The 25,427-nt window shown below is 44.2% G+C and overlaps 1 protein-coding gene across 3 annotated transcripts in view; it reads right to left on the bottom strand.

Annotated features, from left to right (window-relative positions):
- Window positions 1–629: 629 nt before the first annotated feature.
- PEX1 (peroxisomal biogenesis factor 1) overlaps window positions 630–25,427 on the bottom strand; it is a 66,187-nt gene continuing 41,389 nt past the window's right edge. For 2 of the 3 annotated variants that reach the window (XM_088442229.1, XM_088442228.1), the window contains exons 14-24: window positions 24,641–24,830; window positions 20,954–21,120; window positions 16,124–16,258; window positions 15,691–15,755; window positions 12,194–12,336; window positions 11,997–12,100; window positions 7,929–8,105; window positions 7,209–7,436; window positions 3,281–3,448; window positions 930–1,057; window positions 630–794 (exon numbers count right to left, since the gene is read on the bottom strand). In XM_088442229.1, the coding sequence (XP_088298355.1) occupies window positions 719–794; window positions 930–1,057; window positions 3,281–3,448; window positions 7,209–7,436; window positions 7,929–8,105; window positions 11,997–12,100; window positions 12,194–12,336; window positions 15,691–15,755; window positions 16,124–16,258; window positions 20,954–21,120; window positions 24,641–24,830 (1,581 nt within the window). In that variant the 3' untranslated portion in view covers window positions 630–718. The remainder of the gene's footprint in view (window positions 795–929; window positions 1,058–3,280; window positions 3,449–7,208; window positions 7,437–7,928; window positions 8,106–11,996; window positions 12,101–12,193; window positions 12,337–15,690; window positions 15,756–16,123; window positions 16,259–20,953; window positions 21,121–24,640; window positions 24,831–25,427) is intronic. The other variant, XM_088442230.1, reaches the window with a different exon arrangement.

Here is a 25,427-nt window from a genome sequence, read left to right as displayed (position 1 = left end):
ATGTTCTGTTTATTTTTATGTAATGATCTCCAGGAGATTTAAAACAATATATGCGCCTATAGCTTATGCTTAACTACAAGTCTCAAGAAGCTCTTTTCATTTCTGCCTGGCAAATCATACTCACACTTTGCATAATGCTGGCTACACACTTTGACGACGGATCGGTCGATAGACCGATCCACCGTCGGAGTGGCAAATATTAAACTATACAAACTTACCAATCGGCCACTCAGTATGTCTGGGCTGACATCGCAACTGGGAGGGCATTTAAATTTGCCTGCCCAGTTGAGATACCAGACACACACACAGCCAGATGCACCGATATGTCTTTCAGTTATATTGACATCGACTGCTGTAGGGCGACCTGATATGTCTGTAAATGACGTTGGATATATACATGTCTTCTATACACACCCGCCGATGCACTTGTGATATATCGCATGTTGATATAACGAGTCATATATTGTCAAGAAAGGTTTATGGGAATCAAGATTTTTGGTCTACAATGTGGCATAACTCCTGCATATTTATAGTGATGCACCCCTCCCGATTTCCAAACTATGGGGGTGATACGCTGCCAACGTAGCGTGCACGGCTGAATAAGGTCATATGAAGAAGTAGAGACAATGTGAAAAATAAACACATTTATTAAGTTTGAATTATACACATTTCACGGTTCCTGACATTTAATTTGCAGGATAGATTATGGTAGCAGGTATTAGGCTAATGTTACTCTCTGTCCACCTTTGGAGGTCTGTCCACTTGGTTTCTTAGGATTTTGGAACTTTTCATAGCTAGAAATAGGAGAGGAGTATTGTTAAATGCACACACCAATTTAATCCACTTTCCATATTCATAGTGCAATGTATTTGCTTAAGACAAGCCCATTTGCCAAAGTCATTTTTTTTTCTTTGAAACATAGTACTTACAGATGATTAAAAAACTTCCAGTCTCCTGCACTTATAGAGGGCCTTGTGCTGCCAAGTGCTGTCATAAGGTGCTGTTGGCTAACATACATTTTCTTCTTAGATTGTACCTCGCTGTGAGATGCTTCTTCCTGGATGGTAAAATGTAAACAGAACCGGTTTGAAGTATATATCTACACAAATACATTTTCTTCACAGATTGGTCACCTCCTGACTGGGGAAAGAAGACATAGAGAAATGGAACTAATTTTACTTTAACCTAAAACAAAAAATATATATATAATGTACTAAGCTGTTAGTCAAAAGGGACTTCTGTGTCCATAGAGGGAGCTCAGAGTCGACATTTACAGTTTAGGATTATAATATTCTTGGTAACAATGGGCCTGATTCAGAGGTGGTCACTATGAGTCTTCTGAGGCAATCCCCGACGGCACACCCCTAACTCAAGCCATAATCCCCCCCCCCGGTCACTCCCCAGGAATGCCTATCGGAACTGCATGGATCTCCCTGCAGTTCTGATCTGCCCCCGATGGAGTTAACCATTCGGGACGCATGCGCATAAGTAAAACATGGTGCGCTTGCGCCTAATCTTTTAAGTGCGTCCACATCTGAAACAGGCCCAATGTTCCTCATGGCTTTTTCTAATGTGGTTATTTATTTCTCTCTAAATATATAATCGCTGTGAATACCATTCATGATATAGGAGTGTTATCCTCCCCTTGCAGACATATGTGCACTACTGCTCACAAGCTCCTGCTATTTCTTTTTTTTTAAAATCTAGCTTCCAGAATAGTCCGCCCTGTAGAAAACATCTCAGAAATCAACCGAAAATGCATCTTTAAATAGCAGAACAAGGGGGTCAGCAGAATGCTCCTTTGAATCGAGCACGCATCTGAACAAGTCAGCTATTGTTTTTCCAATACTGCAGGTGGTTACTGGCGTCAATACTAAATATGCTGCTGAAGGAGCAGTATCATCGTATCCTTCATCTACATGTCATACTGTCAAGGAAGCAACTCATCAAGTAAGACTACAAACTACAGCAAGAAAATGTACTATATCCCTTGAGAATCTATGCGATAGCCACACAGACACCAGTCTTACACAAGGAAGAAACCGGCAAACACACCAAGACGACCATTTACATATGTTGCTCCCAAACAAAATCTGAAGACATGCACTTGGATGATCCCCACGTACTATCATTTTAAGTTCTTAAAGTTAGAATTTGTATCTGGGAGGGTGATGGGGGGGTCATGCAACATTCTGAGCTGTTGTATTTTTTAGAATTACTGATAATTTACTGAATGGAGTACAAAGTAGTAATGGAACGTTAGATTGAATTCACATACAAATTACTACTGTGTGATACTACTGTACATATCCATATTTGCTCTGCTCAGCAATCATGTCCAATGTGAGAAATTCCATTCTAATTCATGGTACAGGAGAGAGCAAGAAGCAAATCTTGTGCACATTTCTGTGATAGGATTACGTCAATAATCCCAGGCTTTTGTGCGTGAGATGAACCACAACGTAAATGAAAGTGCTTACAAAGGGTTGGTTAAAACAGCAGTTTGATTATATGGTTAGTACACCAATTACAAATAATATTAGTACAAACAAACTATATGCCTCAGGGCAGTCCATACATTCTGTTCCTGTACATAACATCGGGCTGAAACCAATGCATAACCTGAGGCTAGATCCACCATCCTGAGAGCCCTTTCACACATCCATAAAGAGTATTGTAACACATTGTACAAGATGCACTTACATTATGATGGGTAAACATTCCCATGTTTGTTTCTTAATGCGCATCTGTAATGTTATGTATATGCAAATATGTTTAAGATGCATTATTATCCGAATTTAAAAAAAAATGTGCGGCAACCCATTCACAGACATTTCTAAAACCTGATTAATTTGCATTTTTATGCATGTGTGAATGAGCCCTGAGTGTTAAAGTTGAACATCAATTAAAAAAAATACTGTAACCCACAACCTAGATCTCTTCCCCAAGTAGCACAAATTCGGACATACCTTCCCTCCCCCACATCGGCTCCCATTAATCTGAAGGCTCACAACCTAGACCAGATAAATTCTTCTATTCAAGGATGTCAGCAGAAGTTACTGAGCTTAATCTCCTGTTCTACTACCTGGGGTGAGGGTAAATGTTCCACTTCCTACGTGTGTTTTTCTGCATTCAAATTCTCTGTATGGCAATCCTCTATTATGGGGACTGTTTGCAGTATAGTACTGTGTGTGTGTGTGTGTGTGTGTGTTATCCACGGTACGAGAAGGGACAGACGTGAGGAAGGGAGAGGACAGAAGCATTTGGAAAGTTGTTATACCACATTCATGTAGTTGGTAACAGTGATCTCAGCGTTTAGACAGAACTCCTGTTGATCTTCTTTTGAGGATGTAATGAACACTAGAGGTTGGGAAGGCACTAATTCTCCTACAGACAAGCCAGTGAAATCATGTGTAATGGAATTGCTTCCAGATAAGCTGTGGCAGGTCTGTAAAGACAATTGAAGGTAGACATGTTACACTGGGCATAAAGGTATGTGTACATTGTAACGCCTAATGGAACGCAGAAGAATTGTTACTCATGACTTTCACTGAAACGAGTCTGGAGGTTAAGACTTTCCAACCTCCACCATACGGAGATCTATATTCCTATTCAATTGAGATCACTTAGACATAAAATTATACATTTTTGATTAGGATTTCTAGTAGATACATTATACCAAAGTCGATTTTATAAATTGAAATGTTTCACAAAGTATTATAAAATACTAAGGGATCTATTTACTAAGCAGTGTTAGGAGAAGTGAAAAGTGATAAGGTACCAGCCAATCAGCTCCCAACTGTCATTTTTCAAACACAGCCTGTGAGATGACAGTTGGGATCTGATTGGCTGGCACCTTTTCACTCTTCACTTTTAATAACACTGCTTAGTAAATAGACCCCTACACTTTATATTTACCATACATTGGCTCCGTCCCTCAGAAAACAGTTATTAATGTTACTCTGATCATAACTAGAGCTCCCATCATGTTTTTGTTGCTGGGATTAGGAATATTTACCTTGTTATTTTACTCATGATATATAAAATAGAAATGATTAGCGAAGACAGACAGATATAACTGTTATAATGCATTTGGCACCTAGAAGGAAGTAAGGAGTGACAGTTTCTGGCTGAGAGATTGGGTGTGCTGCCTGTATTAGGACGCCCCAATAGTAATGCTGGGTACACACTATACAGATGGTCGTTCATACACACTGAACGGTCATCATCTGCTTCTGCCCATGGGTCCCGGTGGGTCCGTCCCGCCCCCCTCCCCGCGGCTGTATGTGTACGGGCAGTCTGCAGACATATCTGTCCATCGGCTATGCAGCACAGCCAATGCGATATGTCTGTGAACGACGTCGTTCACAGGCATATCGCCTGTACACACTGGCCGACATCCAGCAGATATATTGGTTGATCAATTGATCGGCCAATGTGTACCCAGCATAACACCTAGGAAGATATGTGCTTGGTGCCATTACAATAAGTAGTGTCAACAAGGACCAGTTTAATGCTGTAGTGATCTTCCCTATATTGACACTTGGCAGAAAGTAAACAAGGATATTCTGCATTCATCCCAAATACTAAGTGCCTATGGCCCTGATTCATAGAGGGATGCTATTTGCATCGCTGCAGTGTCTTTAGATACAGCAGTGATGCAAAAATATGCTAATGCCGCAGGAGGCATCTGAGGGCAAAAGCCGCCCACTGCCGCAATCGCAGATCCCAATTATATAGCCAGACAGCAACAATATGTAATAGACCACTACTTGATATTGACATGTTGGCACAAAAATGTCGACACGTATTTTGTTATCTTAGCTTAAGCTAACCGTCATAAAAAAAACATGTCGACATGTTAAATGTCAACATTTTGAATGTATCGACCATTTAACCATGTCAACCTAAAAACATTCTACATATGGATGGTTGATTTAATGACCATGTCGAATGTGCCGACCTTAATAATGTCGACTAGTCGACCGGATACCCCCTGGATGATGGGTTAACCTCAGTGGGTTATAGACTTCCTTTTATGTATGGTCTCCAGTTGCAGTTGTGTGCTGGCAAACCTACATAGCTAACACAAGATTGTGTTGTGTGGGAGATATTGGCAGGATGTCACATATTTGCGGAGAAGGTACAAATGTGCAAGTAGGTAGCGATATGACTCTTTATCTTCACAAGTCCTCACACTTTGATCTTTGTGCACAGAACAGAAGGCCAATGTGTTGTGCACCTTGCAGGAGGAGTAAGGAGTTGCAATCTTGCTAATCCATATACATTGTGCTGGGATTGATTTGTGCTGCTAATCAGTGTATAGCTGTAATCAATGAGATTGCTTTGCTCGCTTTGTAGGTGACACACAGGGCCTGATTCCGAGTCGTACGCAAGTTCAAAAGTGGACACTTCTCGCACTTATTAGCAGACTGCGCAAACGCACCTTCATGGAGGATATGAGAGCAGACACTTCACTCTGTGCGCGGCCGGATCGCTCTGCCCATGAATTGCATGCGTAGTATGCTGAAACCCGCGAGAGCAGTGCGCATTGCGACTCGCGTGCCACTCAGGATCAGGCCCATTGTGTTATATCTTTTCTATCATGCCCAAAAAGCAAAAATGTATTTGGATAGTAAGACTTATTAGATAAACTAGACAAAAAGAACTAAAACATACCGATCACCAAGAGGAAATAATAAAATGGAGAAATATATAGCTGGTGCAAACACTCGATCAGCCAATAAGGACGCAGCCAGTTAAGATAGCAGCCAGTAAGAATGCAGCCAGTTAGGATGCAGCCAGTAAGGACGCAGCCAGTTAGGATGCAGCCAGTAAGGACGCAGCCAGTAAGGACGCAGCCAGTTAGGACGCTGTGATTCCTAATGTGTGGAATGTAACCTCTAAGAATATTGATTGACTTTTACTACATCCACAAATGTAGCAGCCAGTCACAGAAATTCTGGTTTTGGTGATAAATTGACTTACAATAAATTAGGGTTGGGTATGTTTTGTCAACATTTATCATGTTGACACTGATGAAACGTCAACATGATTAGAATGTCGACAAAACTGCGCTCGGTGGTGCAGTGGCTTCACGTACCCGATAGCCTAACCCTATCCCTCCATCCGCAGTCTAACCCTAACCTTTTCCCTAGTGCCTAACCCTCCCCTCCTGTAGCCTAACCCTCCCCTCCTGCAGCCTAACCCTCCCCTCCTGCAGAGCCTTACCCTCCCCTTCTGCAGAGCCTAACCCTCCCCTCCTGCAGAGCCTAACCCTACTCTCCTCCCGCCTAACCCTCCCCTCTTGCAGCCTAATTCTCCCTTCCTGCAGCTTAACCCTCTACTCCTGCAGCCTAACCCTCTCCTCCTGCAGCCTAACCCTCCCCTCTTGCAGCCTAATTCTCCCTTCCTGCAGCCTAACCCTCTCCTCCTGCAGCCTAACCCTCTCCTCTTGCAGCCTAACCCTCCCCTCCTGCAGCCTAACCCTCCCCTCCTGCAGTCTAACCCTAACCCTCCCCTCCTGCAGCCTAACCCTCCCCTCCTGCAGTCTAACCCTAACCCTCCCCTCCTGCAGTCTAACCCTACCCTCCCGCAGCCTAACCCTCCCCTCCTGCAGCCTAACCCACCCCTCCTGCAGTCTAACCCTAACCCTCCCTCCTGCAGCCTAACCCTCCCCTCCTGCAGTCTAACCCTAACCCTCCCCTCCTGCAGTCTAACCCTACCCTCCCGCAGCCTAACCCTCCCCTCCTGCAGCCTAACCCTCCCCTCCTGCAGCCTAATTCTCCCTTCCTGCAGCCTAACCCTCATCCTGTAAAATAACCCTCTCCTCCTCCAGCCTAACCCTCCTCTCCTGCAGCCTAACTCTAACCCTCCTATCCTGCAGCCTAACTCTAATGTCGGCATTCTGCCGAATGTGTACATTTCATATTGCAGATGCAACGTCAAAATTGTAACTGTTTACACTGTGTGTCGACATGGTGACTGTATACCATATATATATACAATATATTAACATTACAAAAAATTATAATTTATTAATTATAAAATAAAAACATTTTAATGGATGATTATACATACCTTCCAACATTTCCACCGGCCAATGTGAACACAGTGTGAAAGACATCATTGTTTACAAGCTTACCATAGAACAACCCACCGGTGGGTTTGTTTATTGGGAAGAATACATAATAAAATGTGGGAAGTACCTGATCTGAGCTGCCATTCCCCAGGTCTGACTCATTGGAGCTACCGAAATAGAGTCGCCATATGTTGGTTTTGGAATCCTCTGGAGGAATTTTGATCATATCCAGAGAAGTAAGAGACTGGTCCAGGACACTGTCCGGCTCTCCCCCTGACTCATCGGATGTACTGCTGTGGTTCAGGAATATCATTGATGATAAACTAGCATCACTGTCAGGTCCAGACCCATTATCCTGAAATGATTAATAGCCAAATATAAACATATCTTCTGCTTTCCCAAGTCTAACAAACCCCTATCTTATATAATGGTACAAGTGCACATTCCTACAGTCTCACTGTTATTTGTACTCAAATGGAGATGAAACCAATAAAGTAATGACCAGAACTTCCCCACCAGGACTTCTGTGTACAAAGCAGAATTACCAGTTCACAGCAGTAATTGAAAGACAAATATTAATAAAAAAAATAAAAGTCTGACAGTTTTGTGTTAACCGAGAAACAGTGACAAACAATTGAATAGCTGCGGAAACCATGTGCAACACCTAAAGTTCTGCCCTTCCCATCCTACAGCCCAGTCCCTTTATACAATTGTGTTGGAACCCATTCAGCATTGGGATGGTATAACTAGTTAAGTAGTACAACCTCTATAATCTGCACTCCAGCCAAAGCATAGGTTAAGAATGTAGTTTAATGAATAATGATAGAGAACAATTGAATGGTCATACTTGTGGAGGGCTTGGTGCTAGGCGAGAGTGAATAGCCTCCAGCTGAGCATTATACAATAAGGCTTTCAGATCTGCCCCTGTGAAGTTCTCTGTCAAACTGGCAATATTCTGGAAGTCCAAATCGTCGTCTAACAGCATGAGATGACTGAGACCTTTAAGGATTTCATATCGAGACACCTGTATAAAAATGAAAACACAAAACCTTCAGAAGAGCCTATAAAAACACAGATATTTTAAATCCATTCTGTAACATTCCAAGGTAAATAACACATATGAATCTTAATCACATCACATACCCGATTTTGGGCCTGATTCAGAGATGGAGATGCAATCGCAGCTGTGATTTCGCACAGACCGCAGCTGCAAAAATATGCTAAATAGTTCCAAAGCTTACCAGAGGATAGGGACGGCCACTGCTGCCTTCTCATCTGCGTACAAAGTCACTTCCCTAGATGAAACGCTGCGCTTTCCTAGCTGGGAGGCCTAACGGTAGTGTCACATGTCATAGATGAAACGCTGCGCTTTCCTAGCTTTAGAAGTAAGCTGGGAGGCCTAACGGTAGTGTCACATGTCATCGATGAAACGCTGCACTTTCCTAGCTGGGAGGCCTAACGGTAGTGTCACATGTCATCGATGAAACGCTGCACTTTCCTAGCTGGGAGGCCTAACGGTAGTGTCACATGTCATCGATGAAACGCTGCACTTTCCTAGCTGGAGAAGTAAGCTGGGAGGCCTAACGGTAGTGTCACATGTCATCGATGAAACGCTGCACTTTCCTAGCTGGGAGGCCTAACGGTAGTGTCACATGTCATAGATGAAACGCTGCGCTTTCCTAGCTGGAGAAGTAAGCTGGGAGGCCTAATGGTAGTGTCACACGTCATCGATGAAACGCTGCACTTTCCTAGCTGGGAGGCCTAATAGTAGTGTCACATGTCATAGATGAAACGCTGCGCTTTCCTAGCTGGAGAAGTAAGCTGGGAGGCCTAATGGTAGTGTCACACGTCATCGATGAAACGCTGCACTTTCCTAGCTGGGAGGCCTAATAGTAGTGTCACATGTCATAGATGAAACGCTGCGCTTTGCTAGCTGGAGAAGTAAGCTGGGAGGCCTAATGGTAGTGTCACACGTCATCGATGAAACGCTGCACTTTCCTAGCTGGGAGGCCTAATAGTAGTGTCACATGTCATAGATGAAACGCTGCGCTTTCCTAGCTGGAGAAGTAAGCTGGGAGGCCTAACGGTAGAGTCACATGTCATAGATGAAACGCTGCGCTTTGCTAGCTGGAGAAGTAAGCTGGGAGGCCTAACGGTAGTGTCACATGTCATAGATGAAAAGCTGCACTTTCCTAGCTGGAGAAGTAAGCTGGGAGGCCTAACGGTAGAGTCACATGTCATAGATGAAACGCTGCGCTTTGCTAGCTGGAGAAGAAAGCTGGGAGGTCTAACGGTAGAGTCACATGTCATAGATGAAACGCTGCGCTTTCCTAGCTGGAGAAGTAAGCTGGGAGGCCTAACGGTAGAGTCACATGTCATAGATGAAACGCTGCGCTTTGCTAGCTGGAGAAGTAAGCTGGGAGGCCTAACGGTAGTGTCACATGTCATAGATGAAAAGCTGCACTTTCCTAGCTGGAGAAGTAAGCTGGGAGGCCTAACGGTAGAGTCACATGTCATAGATGAAACGCTGCGCTTTGCTAGCTGGAGAAGAAAGCTGGGAGGTCTAACGGTAGAGTCACATGTCATAGATGAAACGCTGCGCTTTGCTAGCTGGAGAAGTAAGCTGGGAGGCCTAACGGTAGTGTCACATGTCATAGATGAAAAGCTGCACTTTCCTAGCTGGAGAAGTAAGCTGGGAGGCCTAACGGTAGTGTTACATGTCATAGATGAAAAGCTGCGCTTTGCTAGCTGGAGAAGTAAGCTGGGAGGCCTAACGGTAGTGTCACATGTCATGGATGAAACGCTTCGCTTTCCTAGCTAGAGAAGCAGACTGCTCATTAGAGTGAAGTCACTGTTATGGTCAAGCATTACAGCATCCTTTCCTACTCTTCCAGGATTTCTGGGGAACTACCAAATTTCTGGGCATTCTCATGGAATCCTGGGACAGTAGACAACCCTCTGTGTGGCTGTGATGGTGCAATTATGTAAAAGATGAGAATTGGGGTGCTACTTCGCTATTTCTGGGTCCAATCATATTTTGACCTCCCCACAAGCCTCTTAAATGCTATCAGACCTCTCCACATGCCATTAAACATCCCCTCATGCCCCATAAATGCCCCTCTGACCTCCCCACATGCTCAGCCTCAGACCTCCCCAATTGCAATCAGACTGTTTCTTAACACTTACAGATGGATACTTCCCCACTTACTGTCATTGGCTATGGTGGTGGAAAATGTGAGAGTTAAAATAGTGTTTGCTCTTTTCATATTTTGGCCTCTGTTCACCACCACAATGACTTTGAAATGAAACAAACAAGATTTGCTTTAACTGCAGACTTTCGGGTAATTACATCCAAATCAGGTGAACGGTGTAGGAATTACAACGGTTTCTATATGTGCCTCCCACTTTTTAAGGGGCCAAAAGTAATGGGACAAACTAAAACAATCCTAAATCTAACTTTCACTTTTTAATACTTTGTTGCAAAACCTTTGCAGCAATTAGAGCCTGAAGTCTGGAACGCATAGACATCACCAGACGCTGGGTTTCATCCCTGGTGATGCTCTGCCAGGCCTCTACTGCAAATGTCTTCAGTTCCTGCTTGTTCTTGGGGCATTTTCCCTTCAGTTTTGTCTTCATCAAGTGAAATGCATGCTCAATCGGATTCAGGTCAGGGGATTGACTTGGCCATTGCACTTTTTAGCCTTAAAAAAAAACTCTTTGGTTGCTTTTGCAGTATGCTTCGGGTCATTGTCCATCTGCACGGTGAAGCGCCGTCCAATGAGTTCTGAAGCATTTGACTGAATATGAGCATATAATATTGCCCGAAGCACTTCAGAATTAATTCTGCTGCTTTTGTCAGCAGTCACATCATCAATAAATACAAGGGAACCAGTTCCACTGGCAGCCATACATGCCCACGCCATGACACTACCACCACCATGCTTCACTGATGAGGTGGTATGTTTTGGATCATGAGCAGTTCTTTTCCTTCTCCATACTCTTCTCTTCCCATCACTCTGGTACAAGCTGATCTTTGTCTCATCTGTCCATAGGATGTTGTTCCAGAACTGTAACGGCTTTATTAGATGTTGTTTGGCAAACTCTAATCTGGTCTTCCTGTTTTTGAGGCTCACCAATGGTTTACATCTTGTGGTGAACCCTCTATATTCACTCTTGTAAAGTCTTCTCTTGAATTGGCCAACTGTTGTGAAGGGGTTTTTCTTCACCAGGGAAATAATTCTTCTGTCATCCACCACAGTTGTTTTCCGTGGTCTTCCGGGTCTTTTGGTGTTGCTGAGCTCTCTGGTGCGTTCTTTCTTTTTAAAAATGTTCCAAACAGTTGATTTGGCCACACCTAATGTTTTTGCCATCTCTCTGATGGGTTTGTTTTGATTTTTCAGCCTAATGATGGCTTGCTTCACTGATAGTAACAGCTCTTTGGATCTTATATTGAGAGTTGACAGCAACTTATTCCAAATGCAAATGTCACACGTAGAATCAACTCCAGACCTTTTACCTGATTAATTGATAATGAAATAACGAGGGAATAGCCCACACCTGTCCATGAAATAGCTTTTGAGTTGATAGTCCCATTACTTTTGGCCCCTTAAAAAGTGGGAGGCACATATAGAAACCGTTGTAATTCCTACACCGTTAACCTGATTTGGATGTAATTACCCTCAAATTAAATCTGAAAGTCTACAGTTAAAGCAAATCTTGTTTGTTTCATTTCAAAGCCATTGTGGTGGTGAATAGAGGCCAAAATATGAAAATTCTGTCAATGTCCCAATATTTATGCACCTGGCTGTATATTTTATATTATATATATGTAATCTTGTACAATGTCAAAATTGGCAAATTATTAATATAATTTACAACATGCTTCTCAACATTTTTCCAAGCATTGCTTGCTGACCTGGTCTGGCGGTGGACAGTAGAGACTCTCATCCAAGCGTCCAGGTCTGAGCAGGGCTGGATCGATCAAATCCGGACGGCTGGTGGCTGCCAGGACATATACTCCTACCAGCAGATTATGAAACAATGATTACCCAATATAAAGACACCCGTTATGGAAAGTGCAGCCAGCACCCCATTCTGTAATAATGCTCTTACCTTTCAATCCTTCCACCCCATCCAGTTGTGTCAGCATCTGGTTGACCACTCTGTCAGTAACACCTGTATTATCATGGCCTCGCCGCGGTGCAATAGAGTCAAACTCGTCAAAGAACAAGAGGCAGGGCTTAGCAGCCTGGGCTCTGTGACCACAAGACACACGGTGAGAGACAATTACCTATTTTTTTCACATGACAATGGCCTATGGGCCAGATTCAATATGGATCGCTATTGGGATCGCAGCTGTGTTTACGCACGCAGATCTTCTGCGAAAATATGTCAATGTTTGCAAATGCAAAATCAGCATAGAGACGCCCACTACCGCTATCTCACATCCGTAAGGCCTCGCGGTCCTGCGTATACATCGGTACCATCGAGTAACATCGGCCGCTCACGCAACAATTCAACAGGTGTGACCTTACTCGGAAATTGCAACTGTCATTGCACGCAGTGAGTACTCAAGCTGTGTATGCCGTTGCAGTGGCTAATTTATACACACACAGGAAACGGCGTTAAAACAGACAGGCACGCCTGCGTTTATAGAACCACTCCCCGGTCACCACCCCCAATCTCTGACGTCCCGTCCCTCGATCTGCGATGGCTTCGTATCAGCGTAAGTGATCGCAGTACGATCGTAATGGTAACGCTGCATGCGCAGTATGCTCCATCGGCCGATCTGTGTAGGCTGTTGCAGTTGCGATCCATAATAAATCAGGCCCTATATGTTTTATACTGGACAAGTAATTCTGAGTCCCTGCCTCTTACACTTAAAATGTGCATTGGGAATTTGAATTTACACTTATATTGCTGAACTGTGGACCTCAGTTACAAAGCACATTGGACGTGCAGAGCAAAAGACTGAACAAGCTCAATTCGCAAAAGTACAACATTTCCATATTCTCTATACGGCTAAGCCTCATTTTATGGCTTAAATATACGATGAGAAATAGAATAATTATTACAGGTGCAACTTCTTTAGAAAGCACGAAATGCATCCCATTAAAAGCACAGGATAAGACCTGGGGCCTAACGTTATAGCCTGTCAGATGCAGGTACAATTCCCGGCGAGCTAGCACGTATTTTTAAAAGTGCTGATAATTTAAAAGGCAAATCTAGGTTTCAAGTACCTACTAATAACACTGCACAACAATGAAAATGTTTCCAATGTGAAAATTGTTAATTCTAATTGATTTCAGCATGCAAAGAATGAATATGACATTTAAAACTCTCAGTTAGCTCTGAGTTCTGAGATATAGCCCATTTATGACGATGTAGGGGTATTCCTAGTGATGTGGGCAGAATGGAGAGAATCTTACCAGCAATCTGCGTTCCGCGCAGAGGGGGCGGGGCCTAATGACCCAATTAAATGAATCAGTTATTTGTCCCCTCCCCTATTCAAATATATGCGATTCACAGGATTACCCACACAAGATAACTGTGGTGCACTGAGTGACAAGCATAGTGAGCGATTCCACCAAGACATTTCAGCAATGGAACAAAGATATCAGGGTAGGTGATCACTACTGTTGGACAGTGACAAGAGATGCCCCAGAAGAGGAGTACAAGCGACAAGCAAAGAGAAAGCACCCCCATGAATAGGCCACTATATTACATAGTACTTTCCTATGCTGTATATTTGTTTCGTATGCTGTATGTTTGTTTCGTATGCTGTGTGTTTGTTTCGTATGCTGTGTGTTTGTTTCGTATGCTGTGTTTGTTTCGTATGCTGTATGTTTGTTTCGTTTTGTGTTCTTATTTGTGATTGATTGAATCAAACAACTGTTATTTATTTTCTATCAAGAAAATATCGGATTATTTTAAAATAGCTTTTCACTATGACTATATTACTAATGTACATACAGTATAGTGCAAGTAGTGTAGCTCAAAAAATAGAGCTAGTAAAAACATTCTGAAATCATTTTAGTTTTTCTTGACCTCAAATTAGTAATGTATGACTATTTTTAGAAAGGAAACAAATTAAAAGTATTAATTTGTTGTACAGTGTAATCGTGTCAAAAAAAAAAAGTTAGATTAGACCAGGGCTCGACAAATTTTCCTAAAATCTAGGAGCCAGCTTAAAAGTTTAGGAGCCAGATAATCGTCCCCAACCAAAATGTATGAAAACTTCTATAGACCACAACACATGCCCATTCTTAGCCTGGTCAGATGCTCATCTTTTGCACCCAATTTATAGTATTCTAGATAGTAGTGCTACCAATTCATAGTAAGCCACACGGTAGGAAGCCAAATTCATAGCATATTATAAAGTATGACCCCAAATTTATAGCATGCCATACAGTAGGACTCCCAGTTCAAAGTAAGACATACAGACCGCCAATTCATAGTAAGATCCCTAATTCACAGTAGGCCACACAGTAGGCCCACCAATTCATTGATAAGAAGTTTTCATTCTGTGAGCATGTATTAATGTGAAATTTGTGCTAGAAAATCTGTGCAGACTTTGACCATTCAAGCCCAGTGCATTACATCAATCAATTACAAGTTTGTTAAGAGAGGAAGTACTGTAGATGACAGTAAACGCTCCCTTAATATTAACTAGTGGATTTAATTCAGACTCGCCTGCTGTAGATATTTTAATGTGCATAGTATTTTTTCTTCACTTGTGGCTATGATTAGCTACTAAACTGGCCATAACAATGTGCTGAGACAAGAGGTGTCTGGATCTCACATAAGTTTCACAACTGTAGTTGTTACGACTAAATCTGTGTGCGGGATCAACGAATATGCTGCGTAATTCCTATCCTGAAAATGTTAAATAGATACACTGTCCAAGAGAGTTAGGCTACAGGCAGGAAATATGCTTTGTATTCTCTAGATATAATGCAGTTTCCTGGCTCCAATTATTTCAATTGCACTCTAACTTTTAAAATGTTTTGCCAACATAAATGTCACTGTGTAGATGTGACACACTGAGCCCGCGCTATATGCAAGGTTATGATTGATCCCCGAGTCTGCTCTGTCTAGTGATCGGGCCGCGTCTCTCCTACCCCCCACAGGCTCTCCTGCTCTGTTTGAGCAGGAAGTTCCCCACTGACATCATCATACAATGATGTCAGTGGGGCTGCCCCCAAACGGCAAGCGTTCCGACTGGAACGCCTCCGTTTGGCCGGGCACGCCCCCGGCCCGCCCAGCAAACGGGGCGAGCTGTCACTCAACATCGACAGCTCGCCCCGTCTGCTACGAGACCCCTAGCGACGGAGCGCCCGTCGCTAGCCTGGTCTCGCGCATGCGCACGACGGAGCCGCTATGTCGTGCGCATGCTCTGTGGGGACCATCGACCCGGTTGCGAGCGCATCGGCGCTTGTGACCGGGTCTGAATGAGACCCTAGGTGCGAAGTCTAAAACCTCAGTACCATGGCGACCGGTATTTGCTGAGCCCTGGATTAGACTACATAACTACTAACAGAAGATCGTGCTTCAGTTGTAAAATAACAATGCACCAATAAAAACACATCTTAAAATATGTAAAACATTACCTTGTAAAGACATCCCGCACTGCCTGCTCACTTGCTCCAATATATTTACTGAGAAGTTCAGGTCCCTAGAGGGATACAGTTAACATTAAATGGGATATTGAAGTTCCAGGTTACACAATGTGGATTCATGCTGTACCATGGCAGTCTTTATATACTTTGGGCCAAACTCAATGAGGAGTGTTAACTCGCTTACGCGAAATAATGTGACAACGCAATCCATACAAACTACAAATTAGACAAGCGTTAAGTCGCATCTCTGCTCCATAGGAATTAACACGGCTTTTTGTTCGCAGCCCCTGAGCAAGTGACAAGTTGAGGAAATACCCTAATTTAAGGTAAAAATGTCAGGACTTGGCCCAGAACCCCTGGAACAACCCCCCCCCCCCCCTCCGCCCAACAAAATGTTATTGAAGATTCAAGAGTTCATAATCACCTTAATGCTGATGAAATTCATCCCACTTTCGTGAGCAATAACGCCGGCCAGCAAAGTCTTCCCTGTGCCTGGGGCCCCATACAGCAAAACTCCGGATTTGTGCCGTATTGGAAGGTTTGCGAATAACTCCGGATACTGTTAAAAAAAGCCCAAATTTAGACAAACGACAGCATTGTTTTGGTAAGCACGTTCTACTTCTCAGTGTAATGCTCGCTTAGGGCTTGATTCTGAGTCGGAGGCAACCGTGCGGATCCTGCATAGATCTGCATACCGCGCATGTGCCAAAGAAAGAAACTTGTGTCTACTCATACGCCGGATCAGGTATATGCACACAGAAGGATTGTGCTAGTGTGTACAGATTGATGTATCTGCAAACAGAGCACACTATCCATAAAATGTGCGTTTCTGGGCGGCGACCGTGTAAACTGTTCCATCTGATGGGAGTGCCCTGGGTGCGTATACTGGCTTCCTTACTCCATCGTAGCGCACGACTGGAAATTGGACGGCTGTCTCAGGCGGATCTGTTGCCCCCAGCATGTGGTGACTGCAAGCCCAGACACTAATGATGGCGGATGAGGACGTAAGAACAGTGGGCGGGACGGGTTGCCACATGTGCACGCACTGATCTCGCACTAGCATAAGGAAGTTAGCGGGGTGTCGCGGCCGAACAGGAAAAGCTGTCTTGGATGCGTCAAACTCAGAATCACGCCCTTTTCTGGAATTTTAGGACCTTTGAGAATTTGTAGCTATTTATTGCTCATAAAGAAAACATTTACATTTTATGGATACATTTTTTCGGCCTGTCTAAAAGGTGCCCACACATATAGCGATATTTTACACGATCTGGCCGATTCTGACGCATTGGAACGACAGATCGTGTAAAATATGGCCAAATCGTGAGGAAATCGTGAGTCCCCACTCACGATCACGATGCGATGCGCGTCCCCGCTGGTCGCACATCGCATCTTCAGATCTGCCGTGCAGTAGGGCAGATCTGACAATCTAGGAGGCGATGCACTGTAAAAAGTCTGGATGGAGGAGAGATCGTGTGAAGATTGGACACCAAATTATGCGCAGATCGTGTGGAGATCGTGTGCAGAGCTGCCGGGGAGAGTTTCAAGGGAAATCGTACACATCGGCTGATCGTGGGCAGATCGGTATGTGTGTGGGCACCTGAGATCTGGCTAGCGATCTGTCAGGCGATGGCCCCCTTAATAAGGCTAATTTTCTTACTGCAAAATATATGGAATGAACATTTAATTTTGTGAAGATGTGCCTTATGACCACCTTGAAAATACATAGGTGCATGTCCATTTTCTGCTTTATGTTACAGATAAACATTCCAGAACTAATACTACATTTCTAACCAGAGGGGGTGTCATGTGGGAATAACCTTTATTTCAACTGTGTCCAGCATCCTACTCTCTGCATAACGGGGACAGTTTCAAAAAGACTGAGAAGTAGGTGTACACTAAATGGCACTTGTGCACAATTAGATGCTCTTACACACATAAAGGCTTTATTTAGAGTACATCTACACTGAACAAAAAAATGGGACAGCAGTATGTAAAGGTAATGGTAGGTGGTGTCACCATATTGTGACATCTTGGAAATACCCAGACCTGCATCAGTAGTAATCTGACATCTTGTGAGTCAGTTTGAACACTGGCTAGGCTGTTCATGGCAAGGCGACGTGAATTATCAGAGTTCAAATGGGGATGATAGTTGGTTCTTGACGAATGGGACATACTATTTCCGGAGTTGTGCGTACAGTCAACATTCCTTGATCTATGGTGTCACGTGTGTACTGAGAATACCTCATGGAATGTTTACCACCCACTGTGGACAGCGCAGTGGCTGACCACGGGTGCTGAATGATCATGACCAGCAGACAGAATTGCGACACTGGCTCAAATCACATCCACGTTCAGTGCAGTAGGTACCAGACACTTATACAGCAGGCCAGTGCAGCGTTCTTTAGCTTCCATGGGATATGGGAGCAGAAGACCCATCAGAGTGCCCCTGTTAACACTACGACACTGGACACAGCCCTTTACCTGGGCTTCTGATAATTGGACCCTGGTAGACTGGCAACATGTGGGGTGATCCGATGAGTTATTGTTCCAGTTATTTCGGGCTAATGGTAGAGTTTGGGTGTGGCGCAGATTCCATAAGGTTCTGGTCGTCAGTTGTCAACAAGGCACCGTGCAGGCTGGTGGTGGCTCCAAAAATGGTGTGCGGCGTGTTCACGTGGCATCAGTTGGTTCCGCCTGAAAATGTTATTGACTGGTAACTGCTACGTTGCATTGCTTGATGACCATTTGCAGCCCTTCATAGACTACATGTACCCCCACAACGATGGGGGTACATGTAAGATAATGCACCGTGTCATCGGTCCAAAGTTGAATTGGGAACATTCTGGAGAGTTCCGATGAATGTTGTGACCACCACGTTCACACACAAATGAACCCAATCAAGCATTTATGGGACATGGTGGAGAGATCCATTCACACCCAAGATCCTGCACCTACAAATATCAGGGAGCTGTGGGAAGCTATCCAGGTGGCATGGCTCAACATCTCCCCAGAGATCTTCCATCCACTTGAGGAATTAATGTCACGTGGAGTTGCTGCACTTCGCCGGGCTAGAGAGGGTCCTCCACGATACTAGGCATCTATCCCATGACTTTTGGCACTTTAGTGTATTTTTGCTGTGTAAATATAGAAGTATTACCATACTGTGCATGCACAATGTGTCTGTGTGTATATCATAGACAAGTTAGCAGAGTAAGCACGTGGCTAAGCAAGTGTGGAATGGCTACAGGAGATGTCACCTAATGACTACAGCAGCTTCTCTATGATATTGTGCCTGAACCAAACACTGCTGCTTTTGTGTTAGATATAACTTCGGATATGTGCGACTTAACATGAGCCCATAAGCTGATCTTAATTCACCAGTTATTTTGTCCTATTGCTATGCAGGACAGAAAGGACCTTTTTGTTGAATCTTCTTGCTACTGTCTTTTACATATACACTTGTGAATGTTAGGAGTAGCTATTTCTAAATTAAACTTGTACTTCATATTTATCCAGTTATGTTATAATTTATTTCACCATGGATGCCCAAAGGTGAAAGAGTTAGGGTAGAAAAAAAAAAAATTCATACTAGAAATACACATAAAGAAATCACAAGCTTAATGCATCATTTTTTAAGGCGTCTCTCATTATAACCCTGTGCTGTTGGTGGACCCAGCTATTGCCATGATCTAGCTCTCAGTCTGTGACTTCCTGCTGCTTCCATTCTCTTCATCACATCATGTCAGTGCCCCTGTCACATGCAGCCCCATTCCCATTGACACATCACTCATCTACTGAAATACTCTGTGCTGCTGGGGGAACATGCTCATTCCACTATATAACTCTCAGTCTGGGACTTCCTGCTGCTTCCATTCTCCTCATCACATCATGTCAGTGCCCCTGTAACATACAGCCCTGTCCTCACTGACACATCACTCATCTACTTATATACTCTGTGCTGCTGGGGACCCTGCTTCTTCCACTAAATAGCTCTCAGTATGTGACTTCCTCCTGCTTCCATTTCCCACCTCACATCATTACACTGCCCTATCCTATGCAACCTCGTCCTCCATAACATCATCACAGGAGTGAACAGATAGCAGCTTCCCACAAGACCAACACACTTGTTCCTAAACTATGTCTTGTGCTGTTGTAAGCAGGGCCGGCTCCAGGCACGCTCCGCGCGTGCGACTGCACAAGGGCACCGGGGTCCGGCCGTAGAAGATCCCCCCCTCCACTCACCCGCTGCCGAGAGCATGGGCGGCGCTGAGTGCCAAGACACCTAGCGCTGGCCCAGGTTGTAAGTATTCTGACGAGTCTTTTGACTACAACCTGTTCTATCCCCACCCACTTCAAATCTGGAACCATATGGAGGTGCAGAAGATAGGAAACAAATAGCTGCCCTGCCCCTATACAGATCCTTAATCTTAGAGACAAAATTCAAAATGAAAATACGTGTGGTTTTTGCTGTATAATGCACACAACAAAATAAAAGCAATATTTTAGTGTGACAACTGATCTGGGGCCTGATTCAGACCCGCTCGCAAGCACTGAGCGCTCGCAAGCGGGTCGATGGTGCTCTAGTGCGCATGCACACGACGGAGGGAGCTCCGTCGTGCGCATGTGCGAGACCCGCATAGCGACGGCCAAGCCGTCGTTATGGGTCTCGCACCAAAGGGGGCGTGCTGTCGATGGTGAGTGACGGCACGCCCACCAAAGGGGGCGTTGCTGCCCAGACGGAGGCGTTCCCATGGGAACGCCTACCGTCTGGGTCCGGCCCCACTGACATCACTGTCTGATAGAGCCAAAAGCACTCCTGGGCTTGCGGCAGCGAGACCCTACCACAAGGGTCTCGTCGCAAGCCCGATGGTCGCAATGGTCTTGACCATCGCGACCATCTTTTTGGCCACTCGCATATGCTGTGGGTGGTCACCCACAGCTATGCGAGCGGCCAGGAGGCCGCTCCAATTTTAGGTAGGAGGGTCCTGATTCAGAGCGAGCGCTCTTGTCAGAGCGTCCGGCTCTGAATCAGGCCCCTGGTCATCACCATGAAAAACAGATCTGATCACTAAGACGAGAATTGTGTCGGAACAACTGGACTCGCTGAAGCTGCACATAGGACTGAAAATAAGTGCGCAACACTTTGAAACCTATAATACAGATACTTTGCTAAACTGACATTCATGATGTCACTAATGTCGGTATTGTAGCTAAAATGGGTTTAAGGTTATCAGTTTGAAAACAAAGACTGCACCTTGGCGGGTAATTCAATGGTGTCCTTCAGAACCTTCCGTACATCATGTAATCCTCCAACCATGTCCCAGCCATGGTCCTTTGGCTTATGTAAATTGGCGTTTTTCAGGGATATGGGCGTGAAGCCTTTAAGAGCTTTCTGGAAGTCAGATGTTGATAGGACTAACTCTACAAAAGCACAAACAATTCAAGGAGAAGTCAGTTGTTGAAACGAAAACAAGCTCTTACTGACGTCTTCTAGGCAAGACACATCTGAGCAGCAATGTGATGTGGGTGTGAGAGGGCTAATTAAAACAAAACCACCTGGTGTGTTTAATCACGGTAAATCCCTACAAAAATCTATCTCACAATCAGTGGCAAATTTTACCTAGGGGCTGCGAGGCTGCAGCCCCCCTAGTAAAATCCTCCACTTCAGTGAGCCAGTGCAGTTCGTGACTGCACTGGCTACACTGTGACTGGAGGTGGCTTCCCATTGGAAGCCTCACCTGCCAGTCATGCACAGGACAGACAGCCCCAGGGGAAGGTGTCTCCTCCCCTGGGACTGCCAGTCATTAGCAGAGAGCGGCTTCCATGGAAGCCGCTGCTCTGCCTTTCGGGCGGCCCTACAGGGCTTCTCAGGCTGCCAGATTCATTACGCAGGTGCTGGGACCCGGCCGGCCATGGCCAGACTAGCAGCAACGGCAGCCCCCCTCAGATAAGAGGGCAGGAGCTGCTGCTGCTCACAATCATTATTAATAACAAAATACCATCACCACTAACATTTAGGGTGGAATCCAATTAGCCGCCATAAGCAGTTTTTCTGCAAAAAAAACGGCTTATCGAGAAAATCTGTACTAAACGTGCAATCCTATTAGCCGCAACTTTTCGTGGGTGCAAATTCTCCATACCATTTGCAGCGAAAAGTTTTCACCACCTCCTTAGTAGGTGAAAAGTTGTGCAAAACCTATTTTTGGCTAAAAATGTCAGGACCACTGGGGCACCCTCCTTAATGACTAATTTTGATGTTTTTTTAAGCGTTTGAAATTACACTATATATATATATATATATATATATATATTTATTACCAGTTATTTATATAGCGCACACATATTCCGCAGAGCTTTACAGAGAATATCTGGCCATTCACATCAGTCCTTGTCCCAGTGGAGCTTACACTCTATGATCCCTATCACATGCGCACACACATACACACTAGGGTTAATTTGTGTTGGGGGCCAATTAACCTACCAGTATATTTTTGGAGTGTGGGAGGAAACCGGAGTACCCGGTGGAAACCCACGCAAGCACAGGGAGAATATACAAACTCCGCACAGGTAGGGCCGTGGTGGGAATCGAACCCATGACCTCAGTGCTGTGAGGCAGTAACGCTAACCATAATATATATATATATATATATATATATATATATATATATATATACACACACACACACACACAGAGGCATTTTAATGCACCCCCATTTTAAAAATAACAATTATTTTGCAAAAAAACATTTGCTTTCAATCATTATTTCACTGTTTAGAAACATGCATATAACAGCCACATTCTAAGAACATCCAAAAATGTATTATGGCCACTAATACACTTTGATACTGTTATCCTTTATCAGTTTGACTTTTTTTGGGGTACAGGCAAATTTCCACGTTTTTACCTATACTTATTATGACAATATACACGTATTATGATTGAGCAAATGCTTCATCGCGACTTTTGTAATAGGACTGCGAGAAAAACGGGGATGCGCCATAATAAGTGGTTAACCTGTGAAGGGTGCGATAACTTAGCGTGTTAAGTTATCGCATTATCGCGGCTAATTTAATCCCCCCCTAAGTTCAAGATCTGACAATCTTAGAAAGTTTTTCTTTACTTCCTGACTTATGGACATGCAATTACAATCTCATGTAGTAAATTTACTTTATGCCAAACAGTTCTCTACAAAAAAATGTAGCATTACAAAAGACAAGACTGTCTGGCAAGTGATTTTTTTAAGAAGACAAAGACAGCATGTCTTTATAATGGATTTTAGATGAAAACAAAGGCCCTCATTCAGAGCCGTACGCTCTGAGCAGAGCGCACGCTCTGAATGAGGGCCGACCTCCATAACTATGGAGCGTCCTCCTGGACGCTCGTATAGCTGTGGGTCACCACCCACAGCCTATACGAGCGTGCAGTTTGATGGCCGCGATGGTCTTGACCATCGCGACCATCGAAACCGCGAGCCGGAGCCTGCGGTTGAGGTTTTCAACCGCAAGGCCCGGAGTGATTTTGGCTCTATCAGAGCCAAAATCACTCCCACTGACATCACTAGTGATGTCAGTGGGCCGGCTTCTGACGGGAGGCGTTCCCTTAGGAACGCCCCCGTCAGGGAGGCACGCCCCCGGCACGCCCACCAAAGGGGGCGTGCTGTCAATCAACATCGACAGCACGCCCCCTTTGATCAGACAATGAGCGAAGGAAAGTCCTTCGCTCGTCACGTCTGGCGCATGCGCACGACGGAGCTCCCTCCGTCGTGCGCATGCTCAGTGCAGAACATCGACCCACTTGCGAGCGGACAGCCGCTTGCGAGTGGGTCTGAATCAGGCCCAAAGTCACAATGCTTCCTTGAATAAATCAGTTTAAGAAAAAATTGACACACAGAAACATAATTTTACTATAATACAAAGAAAGATTTTCTGTTTAAAATAAAACACAAAGTGCTGCACTCAACTCTTTCTCCTAGCTCAACCTGTTTGAAACAAGATGAGTAGTTGCAATTCCCTCTTATGTGATGTTCACATAGATAATTAAGCATTCAGTTTTACTTTGCACTCAAACTCACCCAAACACTAAAAATGTCAAATATAAGCAGCTTGGCCTAAACCCCAAGTTACAGTCAAAGTCCCATTTGGGAACACATGTTGGAGTATATGGAATATATCCATATGGCACTAAGGCAGCACATCCACTAGCGGACCAAAAAACGACTGCACGATTACGACATTGTAATCGTGCAGTCGTTTCACAGTCCGTGCTGTGCCTACATTGAACGATTGATCGTTCAGTGTAGGCACCCTCCATCATCTGTGAACATGCCCAATCTGTCGTTATCGACAGATTGACCGGCATGTTCACCCGATGATTGATGTCAGAAACGACCAGCGGGAGCACGCATCGCTGGTCCGACATAACAGTGCACGATTACTGAGCGACTGACGATGACGTAATTGTACAATCGCTCAGTAAAATCAGCATGTGGATGTACGCCATTAGGCCTGTTAGTGTGGTTCGATGACAAATTTTGGTGGAAATCGGCGGCAATTTACAAGTATGCAATGCATCCCTAAACTGCTATGCATGCCAGTCTGAATCAGACCTTCTGTGTGCATGTAGCCAGTTATAAGTACTGCTTATTTATATTTTTCATTGTTGTTGCATTAACGTCTCGACCAGTATTTGCATATAAACTCCCTGTAAATGGAGATTGTTCTATGTAACTTATCTAATGAGAGTATAATGGGCAGTGACAGTCTCCCATGTGGCGGGCACCCATACGACAGTAGGGGGTAGATATGTATATTAAGAACATAGGTCAGCTGCATGGAACATACACATTTATCTTGTGACAGAGCCAAGTCATATCGCAATATGTGTAATAATGTTCACTATTTTATGCACGTTATGTAACCAAAAAATAAAAACAGGCATTACCTTGTTTGCAGTATACCTTCCTGGAGGCAACACTGGATTCTATGGCTCGTTCCACAAGCATAACAAAATCTTTGGCTACAAAACCTTCTGTGTCTTTGGCAAGGTGATGAAGATTTAAGTCCTTAAACTCAGCGATATCACGTGCAAGCCTGTTTTCTATAATGCGACGTATCATCTCAGATCTTTCATTCTAGAAAATAAACATATCACATAAACATTTCACAAGTTTATCTGCATGCAGACACAGAGTGGCTTCTTTGCTAGAATATAGACAATATTAAATGTACACAGTGAAATACAATTCATTTTTATATAGCCATTAACTTTTTAATTAAATTCAAGCAAAACAATTTAGAATGGAAAAGGTTTGTTAACGGGATACAAGTGGACAGACAGATGCATCAGACAAATACAATTAAACGTCTAAAGTGGGTACACACTACGCGATCCATTGCACGATATATCGTACGGATCAGAACAATATATCGTGTAGATCGCATAGTGTGTACGCCCGATTGCGCGTGCACGGGGGTCGTTCATCGTATCGTCCCATCTGATGTGCGGCACAGTAGATGGGACAATGCGATGAACTACGCCACTCTGCTAAATGCAGCTTGAAACTACACATCACGCCGCCGTCTGCTGCATCGTGCAGTGTGTACGGATGGCGCAATGTATCGTGTCGTCACTTCGTGCCATCACTGGGTACGCACATTGTGCAGTGTGTACACTGCATTACTCCAAACTTTCACAACAGTCTTAACAGTCAAATCACAAGTGTGATCAT

Source organism: Taudactylus pleione, unplaced genomic scaffold, assembly GCF_031769625.1.
Source record: "Taudactylus pleione unplaced genomic scaffold, aTauple2 ptg000306l, whole genome shotgun sequence".
Lineage (NCBI taxonomy): Eukaryota > Metazoa > Chordata > Amphibia > Anura > Myobatrachidae > Taudactylus > Taudactylus pleione.
This window is presented reverse-complemented; position numbering and strand designations above follow the sequence as displayed.